This window comes from Nyctereutes procyonoides, unplaced genomic scaffold (genome assembly GCF_905146905.1).
Source record: "Nyctereutes procyonoides isolate TBG_1078 unplaced genomic scaffold, NYPRO_anot_genome, whole genome shotgun sequence".
In the NCBI taxonomy this organism is placed as follows: domain Eukaryota; kingdom Metazoa; phylum Chordata; class Mammalia; order Carnivora; family Canidae; genus Nyctereutes; species Nyctereutes procyonoides.
The window spans coordinates 45,076,253-45,100,400 of NW_026575131.1; the positions used below are offsets into that span (position 1 = coordinate 45,076,253).

General features: G+C 55.7%; 1 protein-coding gene across 1 annotated transcript; it reads right to left on the reverse strand.

The window, feature by feature from the left end:
- Positions 1-1,394: 1,394 nt before the first annotated feature.
- On the reverse strand, positions 1,395-23,658 carry KCNN1 (potassium calcium-activated channel subfamily N member 1). Its single transcript, XM_055343769.1, has 9 exons — positions 23,547-23,658; positions 18,654-19,136; positions 17,877-17,972; positions 15,192-15,610; positions 12,226-12,367; positions 8,795-8,905; positions 8,066-8,193; positions 4,215-4,284; positions 1,395-1,954 (listed from the first exon to the last, which is right to left on the reverse strand). Exons 2-9 carry the CDS (start codon positions 19,053-19,055, stop codon positions 1,700-1,702), a joined length of 1,623 nt encoding a protein of 540 aa, XP_055199744.1. The 5' UTR covers positions 19,056-19,136; positions 23,547-23,658; the 3' UTR covers positions 1,395-1,699.
- Positions 23,659-24,148: the final 490 nt, after the last annotated feature.

A 24,148-nucleotide genomic window follows, 5' to 3' on the forward strand; every position in this document is an offset into this window, starting at 1 on the left:
GCGGATGTGGCTGGCCCCGAGCGGAGCGGAGCGGAGCGGAGCAGCCACCCGCCTATCTGGTGGTTTCACTTGTCGCCTACCCGCCACCTTGGCCCTAGCTTCCCCCTCCGGCCCACCTCCTGGCCGTTTTCCAAACACACCAAGCTCAGGGCTTGCCTCTTGGCCTTTGCACTGACGGTTCCCCTGCTAGGAACGCCCTTCCCCACATCCGCTCTCCCACCCCCCACCTGCCCCCCATGCCCAAATGCCACTTCCTCAGAGCCCCCTAATCATACTCTGGCCTTACTTCTTTATGGCTCCGGTCGCTGTTTGTGACTGTGACATGGTTTTTGTGCCTCCTCCTCCATCAGACTAGGTGCTCCCCAAAGGTGGGCACTGTACCCTGTTCCCCATACCAGATCTTACATAAGATGGGGAAACTGAGCCCCCCCTCCCGCATAGGGAGCAGCCTTCACCCAGAAGCACCCAGTGGTGGCAATCAGGACTCCCAACACAGGTCTGGAGCCCCTGGCACCTCCCCACTTCCTGGTCTCAGCGCCCAGGTTATCTCTTGAGCCATATGGCTGATAGCTTTATCAGAGACTGCCAGGGCCTGAGGCTCTCAGCTGCATCCAGACCTAGCCCCCCCCCCACCCCCAGCCAGGCTTCTGTCTCCCTACTACCCCGAGCCCAGCCGCTGCCAAGTGCCTGCCACCCCTGCCTCACCCCAGCACCCTGAACCCAAGGCCTGGAGGAACCTTTCTGATTCTACTCAAGTCCAGATCCTTCCCCTCCAGCCTGCTCCAACCCCTGAATCACACCATACCCTTCTCCACAGAGCATCCTCCACCAAGTCCAGGCTCTTTCACTTTGGCCTATAGACCGGAGTTTGAATCCTGACTCGTCCCCCCGCACCCCCCCCCGCCCCATTCTGGAGCCCCTGGCAGTGGCTTTCCTTCTCTGACCCTGTTTCCCCATCCTACCCTGGTCAGGTTTTGGTGAAGAAGTGGTCATTTACATTGTGGACTCTGTTCATCTTATGTCCAGTGAAGCCTGAATGGTCCTCACCCATGTCACCTTCTCCACTGGACCATGACCCATGGCCTCACTGGAGCTTGGCCCACACTGGGTACTCCAGGATGGAAAGGACCTCCCCAGGATCTGCTGCCTCCTGCAGGCCAGGACTGTCAACAGCAGTCGGGACTGATGACCTCAGGTGTGCCCACCTGAGCTGGGACTTGGAGGGCTACCAGGCCAGCACAGTGATGGGATGGGCTCTAGATCCCCACATCCGTCATGGGACCTGAAGTCAGGTGGCCCCCTCCCATGCAGTGAATATGAACGTCCCAGAGCCATGCAAAACAGGCGGCAGCTGGGTGGGTCCTGCTTTATTCAGAAGGCAAGGACCCCTCTCCTGGTTGCTCCATGCCCACCGGGGGCCTGGGGAGAATCAGGGGGTCCGGGGGCCAAAGGAAGCTCCTGGCTCCCCCAGCTCCAATCAGGGAGGAAGCGGGCGGTGGCCCACCCCTACCCTCGCCTGCAGTCCGGCCCTGTCTTCTGCCCAGACAGTCTGGGTGGGGAGGGCCCTGGTCCGCTCAGCCCGACTCAGCTTCGGCTCCTTGAACTCCAAGAGGCACCGCTGTACAGGGCTTCCTGGATGGCGTGGAGGTGGCGGCCACACGATGGCCAAGATTGAGGGGTCCGGTGGCAGGCAGGGTTGTCACCCACAGTCTGAAGGGGCCACGGGGGGCCACTGGCACGGGGGGCTCCGGGCTGCCTGGTCCAGGGGTCCGAGGCCAGGCCGGGGCGGCAGGGGTGGTGGGGGCGGGCGTATGGCTTGGGCGATGAGGCCAGGCAGGGCCTGCAGGGAGGCACCCAGGGCATCCAGGCGGCCTTCGAGGGCAGCCAGGCGGGCCTCAAGCTCCTCGTGCTGGGCGTGCAGCTCGGACATGAGGTCGTACAGGACATTCTGGGTCTGCCGGAGACACAGCGGGAGAGAAAGGAGAGGCCAAGTGAGAGACAGCAGAGGACAGACACACAGAGAGATGGGTGACCAGCCCCAGTTGGGTGGGAGGCCACTAAGAAGGACCCAAGTGGGGGACAAGTGCGAGGACACCCCTGCCCCACAGGTCTCTCGCTGTACTGCAGGGAATGGGCAAGAGGAGAGACAGGTCTTGAATGCCAGGCTGGGGACCCCCAGGCCTGGGGAAGGTTGGGGTGGTCCCGGGGTGGGGGAAGGCACGCCGGTTCTGGGCTCACGCTGCTCCAGGCTGGGAACATGGTCGAGGGGGAGGAGGCCCAGTTGTAAACCACTGCCCCCCCCGCACCCCACATTAGACTGGGGAGGGACAAGGGTCAGCGGCAGGGTGGGGCAGGGCAGGGGGGCAGTGACCAGTCCAAGGATCTGACCCAATCACAGATCAGGGAGCACAGCAGCCACAACAAGGACTGTAACAGTCGTACAGGCGATGAGGTATCCCCACCGCCTCACCTGCTCCCCACAAGCCAGCAAGCAGGAGCCGGTTCTGCCAACGTCCAGTTGGACCCCGGAGGGAAGGCGGCCACTCAGACCTGGGCCCAGCGCCGCACTCGCCACCAGGCGGCGACAGAACACTGTTCCTCATCTCTAACCTCAGTGGGGTGTCCACCGGACCCCCAGGCAGGCAGCGCTGAGATGGCAGGATTGGTGCTGAGGGGAAAAGAGCCCCCAACCTCCCGCTCCCCAGCAGGGGGACAAGATGAGGCACCTAGCGGGGCGCCTAGCGGGGCGCCTTGCTGCTTTCTGCCTTCTACCTCTGCCTTCCAGCCTCGTGCCTGAGCCTCAGTAGGTCTTCCCGGGTCCCCTCTTAGGGTCACTGGCCCTCACCCTGGCCTGCATCATGGCACCACAGTCCCCAGGGCCTAGGGGAACACCTGAAGGCACCTGGTCTCTGATGATTTTTTTCTGGCCTGAGGTTTAAATTCTTCAAAACGTAGAATATGCGTTTTACTTTTGTCAGAGATACACAAATTAAATCAGCGACGTTGGGTAGGAGCACATTAAAGTTTAATACTGGAAAACATTTTAACCTTATTAAATTTTAAAAATTAGGAACCCTATAATCCCATCCAATTAAAGCCTTACTTCCAAGGAGGCTTTGTTAAATGTACGGAGAGGACTATACTACCATGATTGAGAGGTTTAAATAACTCTGAAAAATTCAAACTTCAATCATCTATACTAATGGAAGGAAGTGCGATATGGATAATCCCAATTATAATAACTAGTACCTGAGTTTTTCAAAGGCATTTCGTATGTATTTCTAGCTATAATCTCATAGGACATCAAATTAGTTTGGCAAGGGTTTCTGTATGCTCTTAGGATTATGTTCTTGCTACCACCAAGTGATTTCTTCAGGGCTCTACAATATGTTTTTTTTTTCCCCTATCTATAATGTTTCTTTCCAAATTAAATATATGTAGGTTAATATCATACTGCATTCTCTTGATAATGATGAAGAGAATGAGTCCAAAACGCTCTGGGTATAAGAAGGAGAATAGGACTTAACATCTTCCAAAGATAATATTAAATTAACCTCAGACTAATTAACTGATTATGGGTTGGAGCCAGTGAGCCGAGTTCACATGTGAACCATTCGTGAAAGGTTTGCTGCTGCTCAGAAGGGAGCTCAGAATCACGTGGCAGATATTCTAAGAGCTTGCCTGGCTAAAGATGGGTCACCGGTCCCATCTTGTAGTGGATGAATACAAAGTGGGGAACAGGGTCGGGCTTGACAATAAAACCAACAGAGAGATTCCAGAAGCTGGCTGGTCTTAGAGAGCTCCTGCAGCCAACTTTAATTTCCTGAAAGATATTTAACTGCTGCACAAATAAGCTTTCTACTAATGCTATCATTTGAATTTGTATCCATATATCCAAGAAGAATTTTGTTTTCTCTCCAATTTTAAAGCCTCTATGTAGATATGCCTAAAAAAAATAAAATAAAATAAAATAAAATAAAATAAAACAAAAGGGTACTTTATCAGTTTAGCCCACTAATTAGATATTCTGAATAAAGCTATTTTATTAGATACTATTTAAAAAAAATAAAATAGCTGCCAAAGTTAAAAAGTAGTCTACATGTAGATATAGATTCCTAGCATCTCTCTTTATTGAACACCCCCATCCTCCTGTGGGGGCCTGACCAGCCTCTGCTGGCCCCAGGGAACCCCCCACCCAGCCCGGCCCTACTGACCTTGGCCAGGTCGGCGAGCGTGTTGGCCTGGTCATTCAGCTTCCCCTGCTCAATCTTCACACTCCGGAGCCTGGAGGACAGGTGGGAGGGTGGGTAGGGGCTGGGTGGAGGCTGTAGAGGAGTGGGGTCCTTCATGCACCCACCCCACCTGGGGTCGCCTTGTGGAACGTGTGGAGGGGGCATGAGATGGGAATTAGGGTCAGGCCCCATGCAGCCCATTCCCTCCTAGCACACATCAGGGGGCAGAGTCTGGGGGGTGATTAAGCTGTCTCCCACAGTGTCCACCTTCTGGCCACATCTAAGTGGCCTGATTCAGGATGTCCTGGGAACTTGGACCTTCAGGCCCCCCCCCCCCGCCCCCCGCCAAGTGAAGACTTCACAGGCCTGTAGGGTGGATACAAGCCCTGGCCACCTCCTGAGGCCAGGGGCAGTGCTCCACAAGCTGCCCTGGGGGTGTGCCCTGCCCCAGGACCACCATGCACCCTGCGCCCCCAGGAAGACACTTACTTCTGAGCTCTGGCAGGACCCGGCAGAGCAGAGAGAAATCACAAGGCAATTTTAATCTCAGTGCAACTGGGTGGCATGTGCCCAACCCTGTCCGCCTCCCGCATGCACAACCCCAGGACCAGGCTGGGGGCCCTGTGTGGCTGAGGGGGCAATGCCAGCCCCTTGGGGATGCATTTCTTCTCTTGGCCTCCCTCCAGTAGTGCCCACTCAGCAAATGCGGCTGCTTTCTCAGCAAATGCACCTGGCCTTAGAAGTGGCCTTCAGTCCAGAGAACTCTGCCCGTGATGTTTCCCAAGAGGGAGAATGAGGCTCAGAGAGGCAAAGCCAGGGCCCACCAGCACTCCAGCAGGATTTGAACCGGTACCTGCCACTTAGCCTCTGCACCTGGGCCTCCCAACAGCTGCCTGTGGGTAGGAGGGTGGGGAATTGGCCACAGAGTGTCCTTGTCCCTCATATCCATCCCTTGTGTGGTTAAACTAGCCTAGGGAAACTATACCAGATAGGACTCCTCTCCACTGGTCCAAACTCCATCTCTGCGTGCCCACATGTGACAGATGCTCGGGGAGGCCCCTTAGGGCCCACCCATGCTGGGTACTTCCGGGATCCCTGATAGGACCAAGCCCTCGGTCTGGAGAAATGCGGTGGATGCAAACACCCCAGCCCTGGGGGTGTGAGGCTGCCCCGGAGTGCAGGTAGAGGCCTGCCAAGCTCAGAAATGCCTTTAGCGGGGAACTTGGTCTTGATGTCTTGGCAACCTCCATGTTACGCATTGAACAGCGTTCCGCCAGAAAGGTATCTTGAAGCCTTACCCCCTCACCCGGTTTCTCAGAATGTAACCTTATTTGGAAGTAGGCTCTTTCTAGATTTAATCAAGAGGAGGTCTTGGGGGTGGGCCTGAATGCAAGGATGGGTGTCCTAATAAAAAGGGGGATATTTGGACACAGACATGCACAGAGAGAGGGATGAGAAGACACAGGGAGGTGGCCATGTGAAGATAAGGGATTAGAATGATATATCTAGAAGCCAAGGACCACCCGAGGCTGCCAGAAACTAGGAAAGAGGCCTGGACCAGATCTTCCCCTAGTGTTTTCAGATGGAAAACAGTCTTGCTACCTCATTGGTTTTCTACTTCTGAACTCTGGAACAGGAAGATCATAAAATTTGCTGTTTTAAATCAGCCACTTTGTGGTACTTTGCATCCTACTTTCCAAACCCATGCTATGCTCCTTAATCTGTCCTGAGACCATTTCTTCCTTTTCAGTGGCTGCTCATACAGTGCTCCTGGCATGGAGACTCCCCAGCTCAAGAATATGCCATGGCTCCCTCATGGTTGCATATGAGACCTCCGGTCTCCCTAGCACCATGCTCATTCCTACCTTCCCACCATTGCCCAAACTGTGGACAATCCTTGGTATGCCTACCCACCTTTTGGTTTCTTAACCAAATTCCAACCACCCTTCAGGCCCTAGTTCAAACTTCTTTGATTTTATCAGCTTTACAGGGCACCTTTTTTTTCTTTTGGCTGGGAAGGGAGTAGGTTTAGGGGGACCTAAGAATGAGTGAGGGGCACCTGGCTGGCTCAGTCAGTGGAGCATGTGACTCTTGATCTCGGGGTTGTGAGTTTGAGCCCCATGTTGGGTGTAGAGTTTACTTAAAAATAAAATCTTAAAATATATAAATAAAGAGATGAATAGATAGATGAATCAATAAATAAGAGTGGGGCAGTCCTAAAAAAAAAAAAAAACAGTGGGGCAGTCCTGCCCGAGAACAAAGGGACACAGGTAACTATGGGCTCACTCCTTTACCTTCTGGCACCCCGGGAGCTGGGCTGTCCCAGCCACAACCCTAAACTCTCTTCCAGCCCAACCTCCCTAATTCCGCCACTCACACTGGGGTTCTCCATGCTGCCTCTTGTCTCTTTTCTCCACGGCTGAATCAGCAGCCTTCCTGCTGGACTAGTTCAGACTCTAACACTATTCACTTCACTTTGTGACTCACTGGTCCCTGTGTCTGGCCTGGGAGCTCTTCAGGCAGGGAACATCTGATTTTCTTAGGGGAGCCCAATAGTGAATAGGTTTTCTCACAAAGTGAGAGATGAGAATCCATGGGCTCATTCTGAGAAGTGCCTAAATACATTTTTTTTTCTGCTGTTTGCTATTTTAAGTCAGGTACCACATGACTCGATTGTAAATATAAACTGAAAGTGCCCCACTCCACAGGATTTGGAGCTGTTTAAATTCTAGACTGGGTGCTGTCTCATACATTCTATATGTGGCTACTGAGCACTTGAAATGTAGCTGGTCTGAATAAAAATGGGCTGTAAATGTAAAATACACAATAGGCTTTGAGGATTTAGTGCCAAAACTTTCTAGAATATCTCATTACTGATTTTTATATTAACCATGTTAAAATAATATTTTGCATATATTAAATAAATATATTAAAATTTGTGTCATTTGTTTTCTTTTACTTTTTTTTTTTTAATGTGGCTACTAGGAAACTTAAAATTATGTAGTGGTTTACATGGTATTTCTAGTGACAGTGATTGACATATTAGAGCCTGGCACAGCCCAAATCTGGCTAGTTGCCTATTTGGGAAAATAAAGTTTTATTAGAGCATGATCCACCCATTCCTCTTCACTGCAATCCTGCTACAACAGCAGAGTAGAGTAGTTATGACAGAGTGTCTGGTCCACAAAGCCTCAAATATTTACTCTCTGGCCCTTTATAGGAAAATTTTGCCAACTTTGGCTGCACACTGGACTCACCTGAGGAACTTAAACTTAAAGCCAAGGTGCATCCCAGAGTCTGTCTGTGCTAACTGGCATTACGTGCAGCCTATAGAATTTTTAAAGCCCTGTGGGTGATTCCAGCCAAGGATGAGAACTACTTGATTAAATAATTTTCAGGGCAAAGGGACAACAGAGGAAATCAAGTAATTTCCAATTACCCCACATGAACACATGAATCAGGACACAAAGTTAATTCTGAGCTTTCTGGCAGCCAAAGCAAAAGAGGGAAATTGCTTAACATCTAAAAGGTAAATAATTTTGGCTATTTTGGAGAATAAAATATGCTTCTTGCCATTTATGTTGCGTGGGTTGCCGGATTTATCAAAAGGTGATTGCCCTGGATAATAGCTGGGCCCATCTCTTGCCTCCTTCTGACCATCCCACCCAGCACAGAGGCTGCAAGCCCCAACCAGCTGACCACCCAGAATGGGAGGGGCCATGACGAAGCCACACTGAGCTGTCTGGCCTGGCCTGTAGCCTCCTCCTGAGGACCACAGCTGCCTCCGCACCAGGTGGACACAGAAACGTGAGTGGGAAAGGTGCTGGACTTACTGATGGATGGCTTGGAGGAACTTACGCTGGTGTTTCCGAACCCGGGCGTGGTCTGGCTTCTTCACCAGCCTGGTGTGTTTGTAGATGAGCCACGTCTCCCTGAGAACGTTAGCAGCGGCATTTTTTACCTGGGGCCAGAAAAAGAACAATTCCTTAAGGTAGGCACAAAACTGTAGACAGTTCTGGAAACTTCCAGAAACTCTTAGAAACTCCTGGAAATGCCCCTCTGGGGTCTTGGGCCTGTAAGGCACGGCCATATTTACATGTCCACATCTGTGCTCTATGAATCTGTGTGTGTGTGCGTGTATGTCATTTCTATCATTCAGTACAGGCCAGACCCTTGTTATACACCCTACAAATGTTAAATCAATGAATTTACAGATGCGGATATCTCTCTCACTTTATACATGGGGAAACTGAGGCACAGAGAATGCAGCCTGCCAAGATCAGACAGCTTATAGATTGTACCTGGAGGCCTGCCTGGCCCCAAGATGCCTGCCTCTTGCTGTGTGGTTCAGGGTGGGGCTATGACTGGGCACAGAGGTGGCCACCTGGGGCCACTGCCATGTCTCTGTGCATGGCTCATGAGCATTCACATGGGCAACAGGGCACAAGACAATGCAATGACCTGTGGGCATGTGGACATGCCCAGTGTGTACAGGAGTAAAGTGGGGAGGCTCTACTCTTGAGGACTGGGAGAGGGGGGGCGGCCGTGAGGGAGGTCTTTACCCGCTTGGTGAGCTGAGTGTCCATCATGAAGTTGTGCACATGTTTCTCTGCCTTGGTGAGCTCCAGTTTCCGGGCCACCACGGCCACCACGAGTGCTGTGCAGCCGGCCCCCTGCATGCAGAGGATGAGGAACACATCAGTGTCCTGCCTCATGTAGTCCCAGGCCGCAGAGAAGACACCCTCCATCCTCTAGGAAGCATGCCCTGATTCCACCCTCACCTTTACCCTCCAAGCCCATAATAGCGTTGGTAGATCCCACCTGTTATTAAGCTCACTGACTCCCAGCCCCACCTGCTTAATATCAGTTGAAAGTCTGGGGAATGTGTCCCACTGATTAGCTTATCTGGTCCCCCAAGAGGTCTGGTAGGTAAGACCACTCTTCCTCCATTGGGCAGAGGGGCTCAGAGATGAGAAAGAGAGAATAGGGCAAGATCTGCAGGTACATCCAGGGCTGACGACCATGGAAGAGTGAGGATTGGAAGCATTTCCATCAAGGCTTTGGGGTCTGGGTGCTGGGGATAGAGACCCAGAAGACATGTTTTTCCACACTCAAGGGAGGGGTCAGCTGGCAGGGTGAGAAGGCAGTGTGAGCGAAGGGTCAGGCTGGCTGCCTATTGGTGGTGGTGGGGGAGCATTTGCAGGTAGGAAAGAGCAAAGTGGAGGTCCCAGGAGGTGGGGAAGGGGAGGATGCCTCCCCCATGGTGAGCTCCCTGCTGGATGCAACCACATTGCCCAGGGTGCCCAAAGTGGCAGCCAGACCTCCCAGCTAGTGAAAGAGGTCAGAGAGGACTTGCTCGTCTATCAGGGAGCAGCCTAGGAGAGAAGGGCAGGAGTGAGGACCCAAGAGAGAGGAAAGGGCTGACAGGTGGAAGAAGGGGCAGCAAAAAGGGACATGGGAGGGAGGCAGAGTCTGCCACAAAGGAGTAGGGGCTGGGAGCCTAGAACATCTGGGAGGTGTCATCGGCTCCAGAGGTGCCCAAGGCAGGTGACAGGAGCAGGCAAGGCCAGGTGTTCCCCACCTGCACTGAAGTCAGTTCCTGGTGCCTTACCGACCGGGTGCTTCCTCCCCAGGCTGCTACCTCTAAGGAAAGAAGGAGAGGCTGGGCTCAGCTCCTAGGCTGGGGGAGCTGGGGGCCTAGGGGGCCTGGGCTGTATGTAGTTCAGTCTTGCTAGGGGATGGAAGGAGACACTTATGGGGAGGGCTGGGCAAGGGCTAGGGACACCATCAGATAGTCCTGGGCAGGTACAGATGCCCACATGCCCAGCCTGGGCAGGACATGCTCAAGGTTACCCTCTGAGGAAACCCTGTCATGGGTTCCTGGAAAAAGCCCTGTCCACTGTGGCACAGAAACATGCTGGAAAGTTCCCGTGGCATACTATGCACAAGAGAAAAGGACATCTGCCAATTCCACACAAGAGCACGGAAACCACGTCTGGCCAGAGACACCGGGCTCAGAGGGGGCCTGACGAGGATGCCCTGAAGTTCAACAGCCAAACGCACAGCTGCTGAGTTACTGGAAGGGGCAGTGACAGGGAGGGAACACACCTGGGCAAGGGTGGAAGAGGAGGGAGCTAACAGAAGAACTTGAGGGCAGCCCTGGTGGCTCGGCGGTTTGGCACCACCTTCGGTCCAGGGTATGATCCTGGGGACCCGGGATCGAGTCCCACGTCGGGCTCCCTGCATGGAGCCCGCTCCTCCCTCTGCCTGTATCTCTGCCTCTCTCTCTTTGTGTCTCTCATGAATAAATAAAATCTTAAAGAAAAAAAAAAAAAAAAGAAGAAGAGCTTGAGACCAGGGCGCCTGGGGGGCTCAATTGGTTAAGTCACCAATTTGATTTCAGTTCAGGCCATGATCTCAGGGTCCTGAGATCGATCGAGCCCCATGTCAGGCTCTGAGCTCAGTGGGGTGTCTGCTTGCCCCTCTCCCTCTGATCCTCCTGCTTTGTGTTCTCTCTCAAAGAAAGAGTGAGCTCAAGACTGACCCAAGCATGAGTGTTGGCGTGCACGCCAGGAGCAGAGGCAGCAAGCAAGCTGCAGGACACACAAGGAATTCATTTTCTGGCAGAAACCAAGGTTCCAGAGAACAGAACTCAGCTTTTCCATCTAATCTTGGGCTTTCTGTGTTTGACTTCACCTTACCTGAGTACTTTTTTTTTGTTCGTTTGTAAAGTTTACTTGCTTGTGGTGGGGGCTAGACTGTGGCCGATCTTTTAGTCTTTTCCCCTCCCCTCTCTTGCAAAATAGTGTAATAAATCGGTGTGTGGCCATTTTGCCAGAGAGGGGCCATGTCAGCTTGGCCAGAAGGACGGCCCCAGTGGAGGCAAGGGAGAGGACAAGGACCCCTAGTTTATGCCCAAACAGCTTAGAAGGGATGAGAGGTGAAGAGGGGACACGGGCCTTTGGGAGATAGTGACAACTGAGAGCAATCCACAAGCCATGAAACAGGACGGGCAAAGCCACAGCAAGACAACCCCTCCGTCTGCAGGAAGAAAGGAAACTTTTGGGGATGGTGTCTTATTTTCCCAAGAATGCATCTCTCTGTGTGGAGAAAAGGAAGGACACAGTCCAAGGAGTGGCCTGGGGTCGAACCTGGCGTGGGATCAGGTTGGTTTCTTTGGCCTACTGGTGTTCACTGATTTTCACAAATGAACGTGTTTTTCACTGGGGGCTGGGGAGAGGAGTAGGAGACCGTGCATTCAACAATTCATAATCCAAAACATGGTGAAGTGTTTGTGAAGGAGGTGGAAGTTTGGAGAAAGGAGGTTCCAGAAGGAAGGGATGAGCAGGAAAATTGGTGATGGAATCAGGGAAAGGAGATACCCAATGTCAAAGGTTGCCCTCACCCACAGTTGGCCTTGAGGAGTCTTTGGGGAGATGGGGTGCTGCCAGGGCCCACTGAGTCACATGAAATAAACTTCACACCATGGCGGCTCCGTGGGGTGCTTGGGATACCTCAATAGTCATGCAAGGATGGGGGGAGTTGGGCTGTGATGGCACAACCCAGAGGGTGTTGATTGGGTGTTCACAGCATTCACATAAAGGAAGAGACTTGAACCCTACAACGAGCAGAAGTGGGCACTGGTTACAGCTGGGGAAACTGAGGCATGGAAGCATCAAGCCCTTAGGCCTGGACCCAAGGGTGTGAATTCAGCAGGCTGCAGAGAATAAAGGGCAAAGAAAACTCGGTGCTAAGAGTGGACCACAGCATATAGCCTTGTGGGCACCACAGGAACTACAAACCCAGGGCTGGAAGAAGCCAAGAAGAGATGCCTCCAGGAAGCCCAATGGTGCAGATTCTGAGGTCATGGCAGAGGTAAGGAGGAGGGAAGCGAAGGGGCAGGATGACACAAGGAGGAACTCTGATGCATTATAGCTCGCAGTAGGGTGAGCTGCCTTTCAGCAGAGGGTATGCAAGGGCCCCACACCCTTACCATGATGCCAGTGAGCAGACACACGCCCTTCCCGCAGTAGGTGTGGGGCACCATGTCACCATAGCCGATGGAGAGGAAGGTGATGGAGATGAGCCACATGGCCCCCAAAAAGTTGCTGGTCACTTCCTGCTTGTCGTGGTACCTGAGGGGAGCCGGGGAAGGCCCAGTCAGTCCACACTGGTCTCTCTGCCTTCGTCACAGCCCTGGGCCCGGCAGCACCGGGACACCAGGGCCCTGGGTCCACCAGCGTGGGGGGACCCTCACTGCAAATTGCTGATCACTCTGAGGGCTCCAAGTAATAAAGGCTTCACTGCTGGGGCAGGGAGAAGGGGGTGGTTAGCACCCTCCCGAGGGTACCACAGGGCAGAGGGCACCCACACTCCCCTCCCAAGATTTCTTCCAACATTTTCCCTTCACTCAGACCCCAAGCTGCTGCCCAGATTGTGCTCTGTCCCCAGGCCCTGGCTATGGGGCAGAGCGGTCCGAGTGAGGGTAGGTCCACGTGTCCACACGTGTGCCCACGAGCCCTCTCCCAAAGACAGACACACAGACAGATGCAGACACAGGTGGCCACGGGTACCAGAAGCGGCAGGGAGTGGAGGTGAGGATTCAGGTCAGACCCCAGGAAGAACTCCCCCATCCAGCAGGGCCCAGTGGGGGGTGGGAGTGGGGAGAGGACTACTAGGGACATAGGACGCTGGAGGACTGCAGGACTGCAGGGCTAGGGAGAAAAAGGGAAGTCAGTACGTTTGGGGTGGCACCAGTTGCCCTAATCTGAGCCTGGGGAGGCCTAGGGCTAACCTTTGGGTCTGGGGCAGGCCCCAAAGGACATGATTTTGTCCCTGGTCACAGCCAGCCCTGGGAACCTGGTCACGTGGGTCACAAACAAGTCAACCTAGGGTCAGCCCAGGCTGGGGGTCTGCAGGGTCAGTGCCAGGTTCTGCGCCAGCCCTGCCCCCAGCCTGCAAAGCCCCTCCAGCTCAGGGAGCCCTTTCCAGGGGACTCCTTCCCACGCCTCAGGCCCTGAGTGTGTGTGTGGGGTGTTTCAAGGTTAGAGGTCAACTGAGGTGGCACAGAGAAGGTGGGCCCTCTTCTGTGGGCAGTGGCAGGGCAGGGGAACTGGGGAGCAGGGGAGCTGCTCCAGGCAGACCGGACTGGCGTCGGGGCCTAGAGAGGGGAAGGCAACAGAAGCCCAAAGGTGGGTGGGAGGGATGGAGACCTCAGCAGGTCTGATGTTTGGGAGTCTCTGCCCAGCCCTGGGGGCCAGACGGCCATTCCAGGGGAGCTGGGCCTGAATCCCATCTTTCACTGGGGCACCTGAGCCCCAAGTTTCCCTGACCTCCACCTCTCAGTAGACCAGCACCCCACGCCCAGGGGACAAGAGGAGAGGGAGGCCCTCCAGCAGTGGGGAGGGGAGCCCTGGGCCTGGCTGGAGCTGTGGTGATGGCTGCGGGACCCCCCGGGACTACCTAGGACCAGGGAGTGGGGGGCATGCGGGAGGCAGGGTGGGGATGGGACAGAGCCACAGGGGCGGAGCGAGGCAGGCGAGGGGGCTTCAAGCAGCATCAGAGAGCTCAGAATTTAGGATTGGCTGCCCCCCCGGTCCTGCCCCGTTCCCTGCCCCAACCTGGGGACCCCTACAATGACCCAGACTGCACCTCAAGGACTCCCGATGAGGAATACCCCCTCTCACTCCCCAGAACACAATCCTGACCTGGACTGACAGGGTTGGGGGGTGGGCTGTGGACACTGGCATGGTGGTATATCAGGAGTCCAAGGAGACCCTGTCAGGTCCCGAGACGATAGGCTCAATGACAACAAGAGCTGGGCCCTCATCCCTATGAGCCCCACATCAGGCTGAGGCAAGGACCATGGAGGGGGGCTTAAAGGGATGAAGACTGCGGCCCCCGGGGGGCAGATCCAGCCCAGGGACCCCCCACCCCCACCCAGGAAGCCCAGTGCCAGTACTACCTGCCACACACCCTACCAGGGCCTTGCCCAGTGAGGCATGAGGTAGGAGAGGCTCCTTCCCAGGCAAGGTAGCCCCATGCTCTGAGAGGCCCAGTGGAGACCCTCCCTTTCCTGAAGCACCCTGCGGGTCTAGAGAGCTCACCAGGAATCAGGACTTGGGAGCGTCCCTTTGCTCCTGAGCCTCTGTTTCCTCATCTGTAAGCTGGGCTGATGGTCTGCACATTCCAGGGCTGTTCAGAACCAACCCCATGCAGGGAGGGGTACTAAAGGCCGGGCCGGTTTTTATTTACCCCAGACCCACTAAACACTTGGAAGGAGATGTCCAAGTCCCCCAAGGTCCACTGCCCAAACAAAACCCTCCCCGGCCTTGGACACAAGGACCTCCAGGATGCCCAGTGGACACGGCCCAAGAGCAGCCTGCCGCCTGCTGTCCTCGGCCCGACTCCAAACTTGCCTGCCCCGGCCCTGCTGGGACTCTGGGCTGGTGGCAGCCACCCCACCTCACCTCCCTATGCCCTCCCCTTGCGGCAGCTAATCTTAAATTCCTGGCGGGCGGGACAGCAGCAGCTCTGTACACACAGCTTGGCCAAGGGTAGGACTCACATGTTTTCCCTACAGTCCGGTGGGGCGGGCAGAGGGCAGAAGGAGAGCAGGTTAAACTGGGGGGAAACAGGCAGTTGGGAGCTATCCTGTTCCTGCTGCCTCCACTGCCCTGGGCCAGAGGTCAGAGGTTAGCAGCTCGCAGTGGAGGAGCACAAAACCCCCCCTACCCAGGGGGAGAGAGCCAAGGCCCCAGAGGGGTGTGGATTGAGGTAAGGGTTGAATACCCCCTGGAGTCCCAGGGATGAGGGCGCTATGCTCGAGGGCTGAGGCCAGGAAGTGGGTGTGGGTAGGGGGTTATCCCAGGGATAGGTTGTGGGGGTGTGATGGCCGGGGGAGCCCTGGGGCTCTGGAGCCAGGGGTGGGCAAGGTGGTCACTGGGGCCAGGGCCATACCTCTCACAGACTCGCACAGTCCAGGCAGCGATGATCCAGGAGGAGATGCTGAAGACGAGCAGCACGGTGCCGGGGCAGATGGTCATGAGCGTCTTCATGACGAAGCGCGTGTTGAAGGTGATCTTGTTGAGCGCGCCGATGCTGCGGCTGGAAGCGTCCGTGAATATCTTGCTGTGCAGCAGCATGACGCGGCCCAACAGGTAGAGGCGCAGGAACATGGGGACGGACAGCAGCACGTCCACGTCGGCCTCGGCCGCCGACGGCGCGTATGTGAAGGCCAGGCGGGCCGTCCACGTGAAGCGGTAGTGGCCGGGCACCGGGTGGATGGCGCACACGGCTAGCTCCAGAGAGATGAGGAACACGCGCTCGCACGTCATGGCGATGCGCCAGTCATCCGCCCCATTGTCCACCATGAACAGCTGCGGAGGGCAGGGGACAGGCAGTGGTGGTGGGTCTCCTACTCATGCCTCTGCCCCCCACGAGACCCCAGCCCAAGAACCACCCCCACCACCACCCCAGCCCCACCGGCTTCACTTTTATGAGAAACGTGGCCTCAGATGCGAAACTCCCTAGTTTGGGGGGGTTAGCCACAATTCCAATTAAATGTGGAACAGGCATTCTGGAAAAAGAAAAACACAGAGTGACCAATGACCCAGCAATCTCACTCTGAGGCATATATGCCAGAGAAATGAAAACAGGCATGGGAACAAATCCCTGTACACGAACAATTGCCAAGAGTGGAAGCCACCCAACTGTTCATCTATGAATGAATGGGTTACCAAAATGAGGTCCTTCCACACAATGGAATATTATTAGCCATCCAGGGGCACCTGATGGCTCAGGTGGTTAAGCATCTGACTCTTAATTTTGGTTCAGGTCATGATGGCAGGATCGTGAGATAGAGCCCTGCCTCAGGCTCTGCACTGGATGCAAGGTCTGCCTGAGACTCTCTATCTCTCTGCCCCTCCCCCCAATTCTCTCTCTCAAATGAATAAATAAAATCTTTTTTAAAAAACGATTTTATTTATCTGACACAGAGAGAGCGAGAGAGCACAGCAGAGGGAGCAGAAGAGGGAGAGGAAGAAGCAGGCTTCAGTGGGGACGGAGCAGGGAGCTCGATGCAGGGTTCGATCTCAGGACCACCTGAGCCAATGGCAGTCGCTTAACCGATTGAGCTACCCAGGTACCACATATCAATAAAATCTTTAAAAAAAAAAAAAAAAAAGGAATGAGCTCTGATACTTCCTACCACTCGGAAGAACCTTTTGAAAACATACGGAGTTGAAGAAGGCAGTCATAAAAGGTCACCACCCAGAGCCAAGGGGGTAACACTGCCAACCCAGGGGGTTCGGAAGCTAGAGCACAGAGCCCAAGACAATTCTTTTTTTAAAGATTTTATTTATTTATTCATGAGAGACACAGAGAGAAAGAGAGATAGAGACATAGGCAGAGGGAGAAGTGGGCTTCCTATAGATTGCCCAGTGAGGGACTTCAATCCTGGACCGTGGGATCACGCCCTGAGCCAAAGACAGCCGCTCAACTGCTGAGCCGCCCAGATGAAGCCAGAGCCCAAGACGATTATTCTCGAGCAGGGCAGGGGGCAGAGGGGGAGGAAGGAGGGAATAATCTCAAGCTGACTTCACACTGAGCAGAGAGCCCAACTCAGGGCTCGATCTCATGACCCTGAGATCAAGACCTGAGTTGAAGCCAAGAGTCAGACAGATGCTTAACTGACTCAGCCAGGCGCCCCAGGGCTTCGTTTTTTAAGGGTTGAATCCTATTTCATTGTAGGACACAGGACATGCACCACCTGCTTTGGGTTACTTCTGCTGTTTGGTTATTGTGGATAGGGCTGCTATGCACACACGTGTACAAGCTCCCTGTGGATGTAGGTTTTCATCACTCTTGGATGTCGTGGAATTTCTGGGTCATGTGGTATCTCCAAGTTTCACTATTTGAGGAACTGCTTCCTCCCAGCTCACATATCACAGTCCCCTCCACTGCCCCCAGGCATATCCAGGGCCCCTCCTTCGTGCCAGACCCTGGGTGTCCCCAGGGATATCTGTGGGTGATGCAACCCAGGCAAGATTTTCCAACACCTGTCTTCCATCAGACCAGAGCTCCCTGAACTCAGAGGTCAGAGGCCAGACTCAGAAGCCGGCTCTGACACCCTCTGGCACCCCCAGGCGATCTCTGCCTACTGTGGGCACAGGTGCCCAACGTGCTCTGAGCTGGGCTCTCTGGGGCCCACTGAGGTTTCGATCAACTCCTAAAATAGGAGAACAAACTCCCTGACATGTAATAAATCCTTCAAGTGCAGGGTCTGATCGAACAGGAACAGAAGCCTGGTGTTACAAACACTGGTTTCCAAGGTTGTAAACCCTCGGAAGGCCCCAGGGCTGTGAAGGTGACTTACGTGTGCCATACCCCAGCTTACCTCCGGCTCCCTTACTGTTCTTTTTTTTTTTTTCCCCAAATAATCAGTGAAAAGTAAAACATAGACAGGCATTCCAAAGAAATTTAGAGGGATCTAAAGGGCGTGTCTTCACAGAGGTCTTTTTTCTTTTTTCTATAAAGAGACTACTGGTCCTTTTACATTTTAGGGGGCTAGGGTCCCAGGTGGCTGGTGTCAAGGGATCTCTGGGACACAGGGAGGGGAGCTGCCCTGGCCAGCTGGACACTGACCTGGATCTCCCGGGCGTGGTAGAGGACGACCAGGCCCAGCAGGATGACTGTAGAGAGGCTGATGAGGCATTTGAGTGCAAATGAGTACAGGGACTCCTGAGCAGAAAGAGAGAGCAGAGGGCAGGAGGACAAGAATGCTGAGGGGTGGGCAGCCCTCCTGACCCCCCACCTGGGCTCTCCACTAAGGAGGCTATGCTCCTACCTTACTCCTTAGGCCTGGGTTGACAGCAAGGCTGGCCTATACTTTAGAGTTTATAAGGCCTGGCCTCACGTAGGCACAGGACTTCACAGTTTATAAGGCCTAGCCTCATCCACCTTCACTGTTTCATAGTTTACAGGCTGATATGCCCCAATCTCTCTCTGTCCTCATACACGCTTGGGCAGCACGAGGGGACACACAGCCAGGCTCATAACCCAGCCTGATGACTCTCAGAAGCAGCAGCTCTTTCCAGGCTCTGTGGCCCAGGCCTTCTCTGAGGCTCTTCTGTCGTGGGCCTGGCCTGGGGGGCAGCACCCTTTCCCCACCTTAAGCCAGGGTGTGTGCCCTCCTGGTATAGGGCGGAAGGAATGGGCTGGAGCCTAACTCTCCCAGGAGGTGGACACAATGGGAGGTCCAGTATCCACCCGACCCCACCTCCAGGTCCCCCCCCCCCAGCTTCCTCCACCTGCTTCTCCCGGGGCCAATGTGGTCCCTGAGGCCCTGCCCAAGGGGCAGTGGGGAGCCAGGTGGGCCCAGAGGGGACTCTCTGGAGTGCCGACGGGAAGGGCCGTGCCTACCTTGGTGTAGACCCCCCAGGATAGCTCCGTCTCGGTCACCATCACAACAATGCCGAACATGCCGAAGATGAGGGCATAGTCGCTGAGGCGCTTCCGCTTCTCAAAGAGTGCCCGCCGATGGCCCAGGCGGTGGCCCACATTTGGGGTCTTCCCTGAGTCCCTCCTCCTGCCTGCCTCATCCTCTTCATCATCTTCTTCTTCTTCCTGGTCCTGGGGCTGCCCCCGGGGACTGCCAGGTGAAGGCCGGGCTGGCTCGCTCTTGGCCACCACCACCTGGAGGCCTGGGCCAGGTGGGGGCTGAGGGGGGTGGCTGGCCTCGGGCTCTGAAGGGTCTCTGCCCAGGGCACCCAGCCCACTGCCCAGCGGCCGCCCCCCACAGCCATTGTGGCTGTGGCTGTTCATGACTATGTGGGTGCCGGGGTTGGGCTCACTGTAGGCCACCCGGGGCCCAGCATGGCTCAGTGACGGGGCTCCTGCGCTGACCTGGGGGGCATAAGGGACACAGTCATGACGGGGCCTTGCCAATTGACCAGAGGGCCAGGGACCATTGCCACCACCCCAAAACATTCTGAGGTTCAGGAAGCCCTGAACCCAGAAGGGCTAACACGTGGACCAGCCTCCCAGAAATACCCAAGTCAGCCTACATTTCTCCCCTGCTCAAAAAGCCTCCCAAGGTTCCCCAGGGTCATTGCATAAAAACCAAAATTCCTCAGTCTGGCCATTAGGTCCTCTGGGGTCTGGCTCTTACCTACCTCAACCTTCTCACTCTCCCCAGAGTCATTGCCTTCCAGCCACATAAGCATCCTCATCACCAGATCCTGACAAGCCTGGTCCGACCATGGGCCTTTGCACCTGCTATGCCCTCTACCTGGAAAACCCTCTTACGGAAACTCTGCCCACTGATTTTCTGTCTCAGAATACCTAGAACAATGCCTAGCACATAGCTGACACTCCATAAATGCTTCTGAATGTCTGGAGACGGAACCTGCCAGCAGGTTTGCCTGGGAGGACCAGAGGCTGTATAAGTGTGTGGTTAGGAGGTGGTTCCAAACCAGGCTTGACGCCTTCTGACCTTTAGGCTCTTGGACAAGTTAATCTCACCCTACTGAGCCTCCAGTTCTTCCCCTAGAGCTGTCCAAAGGCCTGGACACAAATCAGTGTGGGGACATGAGGACCATGGCTGTGGCTACAGAGCCCGCCAGCTCCCTCCTGCCTGGGTGGAAGGTCTGCGATTTCCAAAGAGATTCCACGACCAATGTGGCAACGCGGTAGTTAGCTCTAAGATCCCAGAGCGGATTCTGTAGGGCCCTGTGAGATGTGTTCACCCCGGCCCTGTGACCTCAGGTCAGCCTCGGTCTCCCCACCAGGCTGCCAGGGAGCAGACTGATTGCCCCGACATCCTTGGATTCTGCCCTTGGAAAGGGCAGTGTCCTCCGGCATCATGTTCAAGAGCAAAGACCCTGATGATAGTGACACATATATGATGAGGCTGCCTGGAGTCTCGCCAGGGTTGCAACTTGCTAGACACTCCCCTGCTCTACCTCACCCCCGCCAACTCTCCCTCCCACAAGCTGATGTTTAGTGAACATCTACTACATGCCAGGCTCTGTCCTCACAAATTTTTTCCATCAGCTTCACTGTACCCCCAAAAAGGGGGTCCTAGAATTTGGCAGGTTTCATAGATAGGGAAACTGAGGCAACATATTGTGAAGGGGCCATCTCCTTATAGGGCAGTTTCTAGACTGGGCTGCCTTGTGAGATTCTCCCAACAAGCAGGGCAGTGGTAGGCAGTGGGCCAAGTGTTGTCCCCTGGCATGCACTGTGGGCCCCATGTTCCAGGCCCAGGAGAGAGGGCTGTGTGCCCAGACAGGGTGCCTCCCCACACTCTGCGGGTGACAGACCCGGAAACTGTCCCATCAGGATGAGCCATGCTACCAAGCAGCACACAGGCCACCTTGGCCAGGGCATCCACCGCATGCACCACAGGACCACCTACCTATGCCATTTGTCCGGCACCCCACCCAGACAGTATCTGTCCTGCTCACTACCGGCCCCAGGCGCTGGTACCAGCACCCAGCAGGAGTACGAGAGATGTTCCTTCCATGGCAGAGTGACCTCATGAGTATTACAACATGTCCCCTCCCTCGCCATTCCCATCCATGACATCAACCAGCCCATGGCCACCTGTGGCCTGACACTTCAGTTCCTAAGGCCTGGCCTCACACAGGTCTGATGCTTCATACGGACTGGTCTCCTGCAGGCCCAGTACTTCACAGTTTATAAGGCTGACCTTGGCCCTGATCTCTCTCTGCCACCACCTTCATGAACATTCAGGTGCCACTCTCCTCCTGGGCTGGGGCCCCTGCTTGCCACTCGCGGGTCCAGCAGCTGCCAGGTAGGGCCGAGAGCTTGTCACCAGGACACATGCAGGAATCCCAGACCCTGCTCTCACCCAGGAGATGGGGCAACCCCAGGCACCACTCCTCCCATCACTCCGGAGAGTGCAAAAGGTCTTCACCCAGGGCTCAGGGGCACAGGCAAGAGAGGCAAGTGGCTTGGAAGACACAGCCTGGAGGGGGTGGGGGTGCTGTAAACGACCTTCCGAAACGCACTGATGAAGATGCAATTTGGGGATGTGACTCAGCCGGCCGACGCACAGGCCAAATTCAGCCGTGTGTCCGCCATGCTCCTCCTTGCCTGGCAGCCTCGTCCTAAGGTGCCCTGGGCAGGAAGGGGTTGGGGGAATGGGTGCAGGTGGCTTTTGGGAGGGAGAAAGGTGGGGGAAGGAGGGGGAGGCTTCCCAGGGCCTCTAGCATTAATGTGCATCTGGCACTTACTGTGTGCTTATTGGGCTCTTTATCAGAACCATCACATTGAATCTCCATTGTCACTCAGTGAGACCAGTGGCATTCCTGCTCCCATTTTACAGATGGGAGGCAAGGCTCAGAGAAGTTTAGCACCTTGCCCAAGGTCACAAAGCCAGGAAGGGCAAGGACTAAGTTGGTCCCACCCGGGGGGCAGTGGGTGGCAGGATCTGCCAAGTTCCCTCTTGACAAGCCACCATCTGGCCACCATCTGGGAAGGGAGCCAGCCTGGCCCTGACCTTGAGGGGCCACAGAGCTCAGGACACAGGCATGGTAGGTGTCTGACCCTTCCCATGACCTCAGAGGACACAGAAGGACAGAATGGCCCCCCTGAGATTCCATAGAAGGGGGCAGCCCACTTGCAAGTCTGGGTGGGACCAGAGGGCCCAGGCAACTAGAGACCCCATACCTTCCCATGTCTGCCTTCCCCTCCCCCATTGCAAGTGGGCCTAAAGCTGGTCCCTGGGACCTTCGGAAATTCCCAAAGAACCAGGAGCCCCTCTGAAACTCTGGCTAAGGTTTGGGTATCTATGAAAGGGTGTATTTTTCTGGGTGAAGGCTCTGGATTCACCAATGAATTCTAAAAGGTTAGAAACACCCTGTGGGCTACATCTGGTTTTGAGGGTCCCTAGAATCGCCAAAACCGCCTAATGTGTCTGAGGCATGAGACCTCTGTTCACTGAAGGCTGGGATGGGAGGATGAGCCGAGCCCTCTTTTCACACCATCCCAAGAGAAACTGTGGGAATGTGAGCCACACGGGGCATGGGGCCCCTGGGGGCTCTTGAGGAATGAGAAAGGGTAGGCAGGTGGCAGGGAACAGGGCAGCTGGCTCCTCCAAAGTTTCCCACCCAACAGAAATATAATCTGGCCAGACCCCAGAGGTCCTCAAGTAAGCCCTTTCACCAATGACAAGTTGGTGCAGTGGCCGCCTGAGAGGGACCCCTGGGCGTCCTACCCAGGATGAAGTCACTGGCCCCTCCTCAGCTGCCTCTTTCAGTAAAGGAATAACTTGGTGACCCCTGCAGCAGGTCAGCGGCCAGGATGGAGGTGAGATCTCACAGAGAAAATGCTTAGCACATGGCTGTGGGTATGCCTGTGGTGGTGCTGCTGCCCAATGCCACAGTCCGTCCTTCGGAGCTGAACCAGAAGAAGATGGTCTGTCATTCTCCAAGGCAGAGCCCCCTTGGGGTGAAATGCCCACCCAACCACTCTGAGGAACCATGGCCAGAGCAGCACATGGCACAACCTTCCAGGATGTGCGGCAAGCTGTGGGGCATGTGTCCCTGTGGAGAGTGGGTAAAGACCTCAAGACAGCCCCATCAGTACTCTTCAAGCACTAGCTCTGCAGGGTCGACAGGATCCACTTGTCCTTCCATCCCTGGGTGGCCCGGAAGTGGGTACATGAGGCTGTGACTGCCCAATTCCCTTGGCGGCCCCTCCCCCCAACCACCACCAGTCAAGAACCTGCCAGCAGTCAGCGGGGTGCAATTAGCCTGCCCTGCCCTCCCCATGGCTGCCTCCAACAGCGCTCTCCACTCTGACCCCACTCTGACCCGTCTCCATCGGCATCTCCCATTTGGCCCCCAGCCTCCAGCACTTACATCTGCAGCCCTGCCCTCCAGGACAGGCGAGGCAGTGCCCCAGCGTCTGTCCAGGGACAGCTGGGAGACCCGGCTCCTTGGCCCCGGCAGGGGCGACTGACAGCGGTATCTAAAGGCCAGTGGTGAGGGTCTCCTCCCTCCGGTTCCCAAGTCAGTCCCCGGTCACTGCCTTCACCCCAAGAGCTCCCCCCATCGTATCTATGGAGTTTAGAGACTCACTGCTCTGCCCCCGCCAAAGTGAACCTTCCCCCTCCGGAATGGGGGGTCCGTGAACCTCCGCTCACTCAGGCAGTGCACATACACACATTCCCCCCTCCGTGTCCTCTGGGTTGCGGACCCTACGGAGACCCTCTGTCCTGTCCCAAACCGCGTCCCCCTCCGGGACGTGCCCCCCTCCTTGGGCGCTCCCGTCCATCCCACCCCGTACCTGCAGGGCTCGGCTCCCGCGGGCAGAAGAGGCTGGAGGGGAGAGGGTCCCGCGCGGCCGCAGACCCTCGCGTGGCGCCCGGGGCCGGGGCCGCGGACGGGGCGGGCAGCAGACGGCGGGCGCGGGGCCGGGAGGCGGCCGGGCCGGGGGCGGCGGCGGGTGCATCCCCCGCCGCCCTGTCCACGGGCCCGGCCGGGGGCGAGCGCCCGCCCGGGCCGGGAGAGGAGGGGGCGGCGCGACGCGGGCGGCGCCGCCGATTGGTCGAGTCCGGGTTGGCACCGCCCTCGGCGACCCCGCAAGCCCCGCCTACATTTAAAGATCCCACATTCCCGGGAGCCCCCTTGAGCCCCCAGCGCTCAGCTGGTCCTCAAACTCGCTCTCCGGAGGGGCTCAGTGGAGGGGACCTTACTTAGCGAAGCGACAACTCCCGCCCCCGACAGCTCTCGCTAACTCCTAGCCACCCCCTTTCCAAAATCGGGGCTCCAAACTCCAACCATCTCTCAACCCTTCAAATACACGCATATGCGGAGGGGATAACTTTGCAAAAGCGACTGGACACCTCCCTCCTGAAATGACCTCCTCAGACATCCTGCTTGCAGGAT

Bases quoted from the DNA above. Each gene is read 5' to 3' on its own strand.
- KCNN1 (XM_055343769.1), bottom strand. From the start codon at position 19,055: ATGAACAGCCACAGCCACAATGGCTGTGGGGGGCGGCCGCTGGGCAGT. The intron at 17,973-18,653 runs GTAGGCACGGCC...CTTTCTGCTCAG, and splicing joins CCTGGGGGGTCTACACCAAG to GAGTCCCTGTACTCATTTGC. The intron at 1,955-4,214 runs GTCAGTAGGGCC...TGTCTCCGGCAG, and splicing joins CGCTCGCCGACCTGGCCAAG to ACCCAGAATGTCCTGTACGA.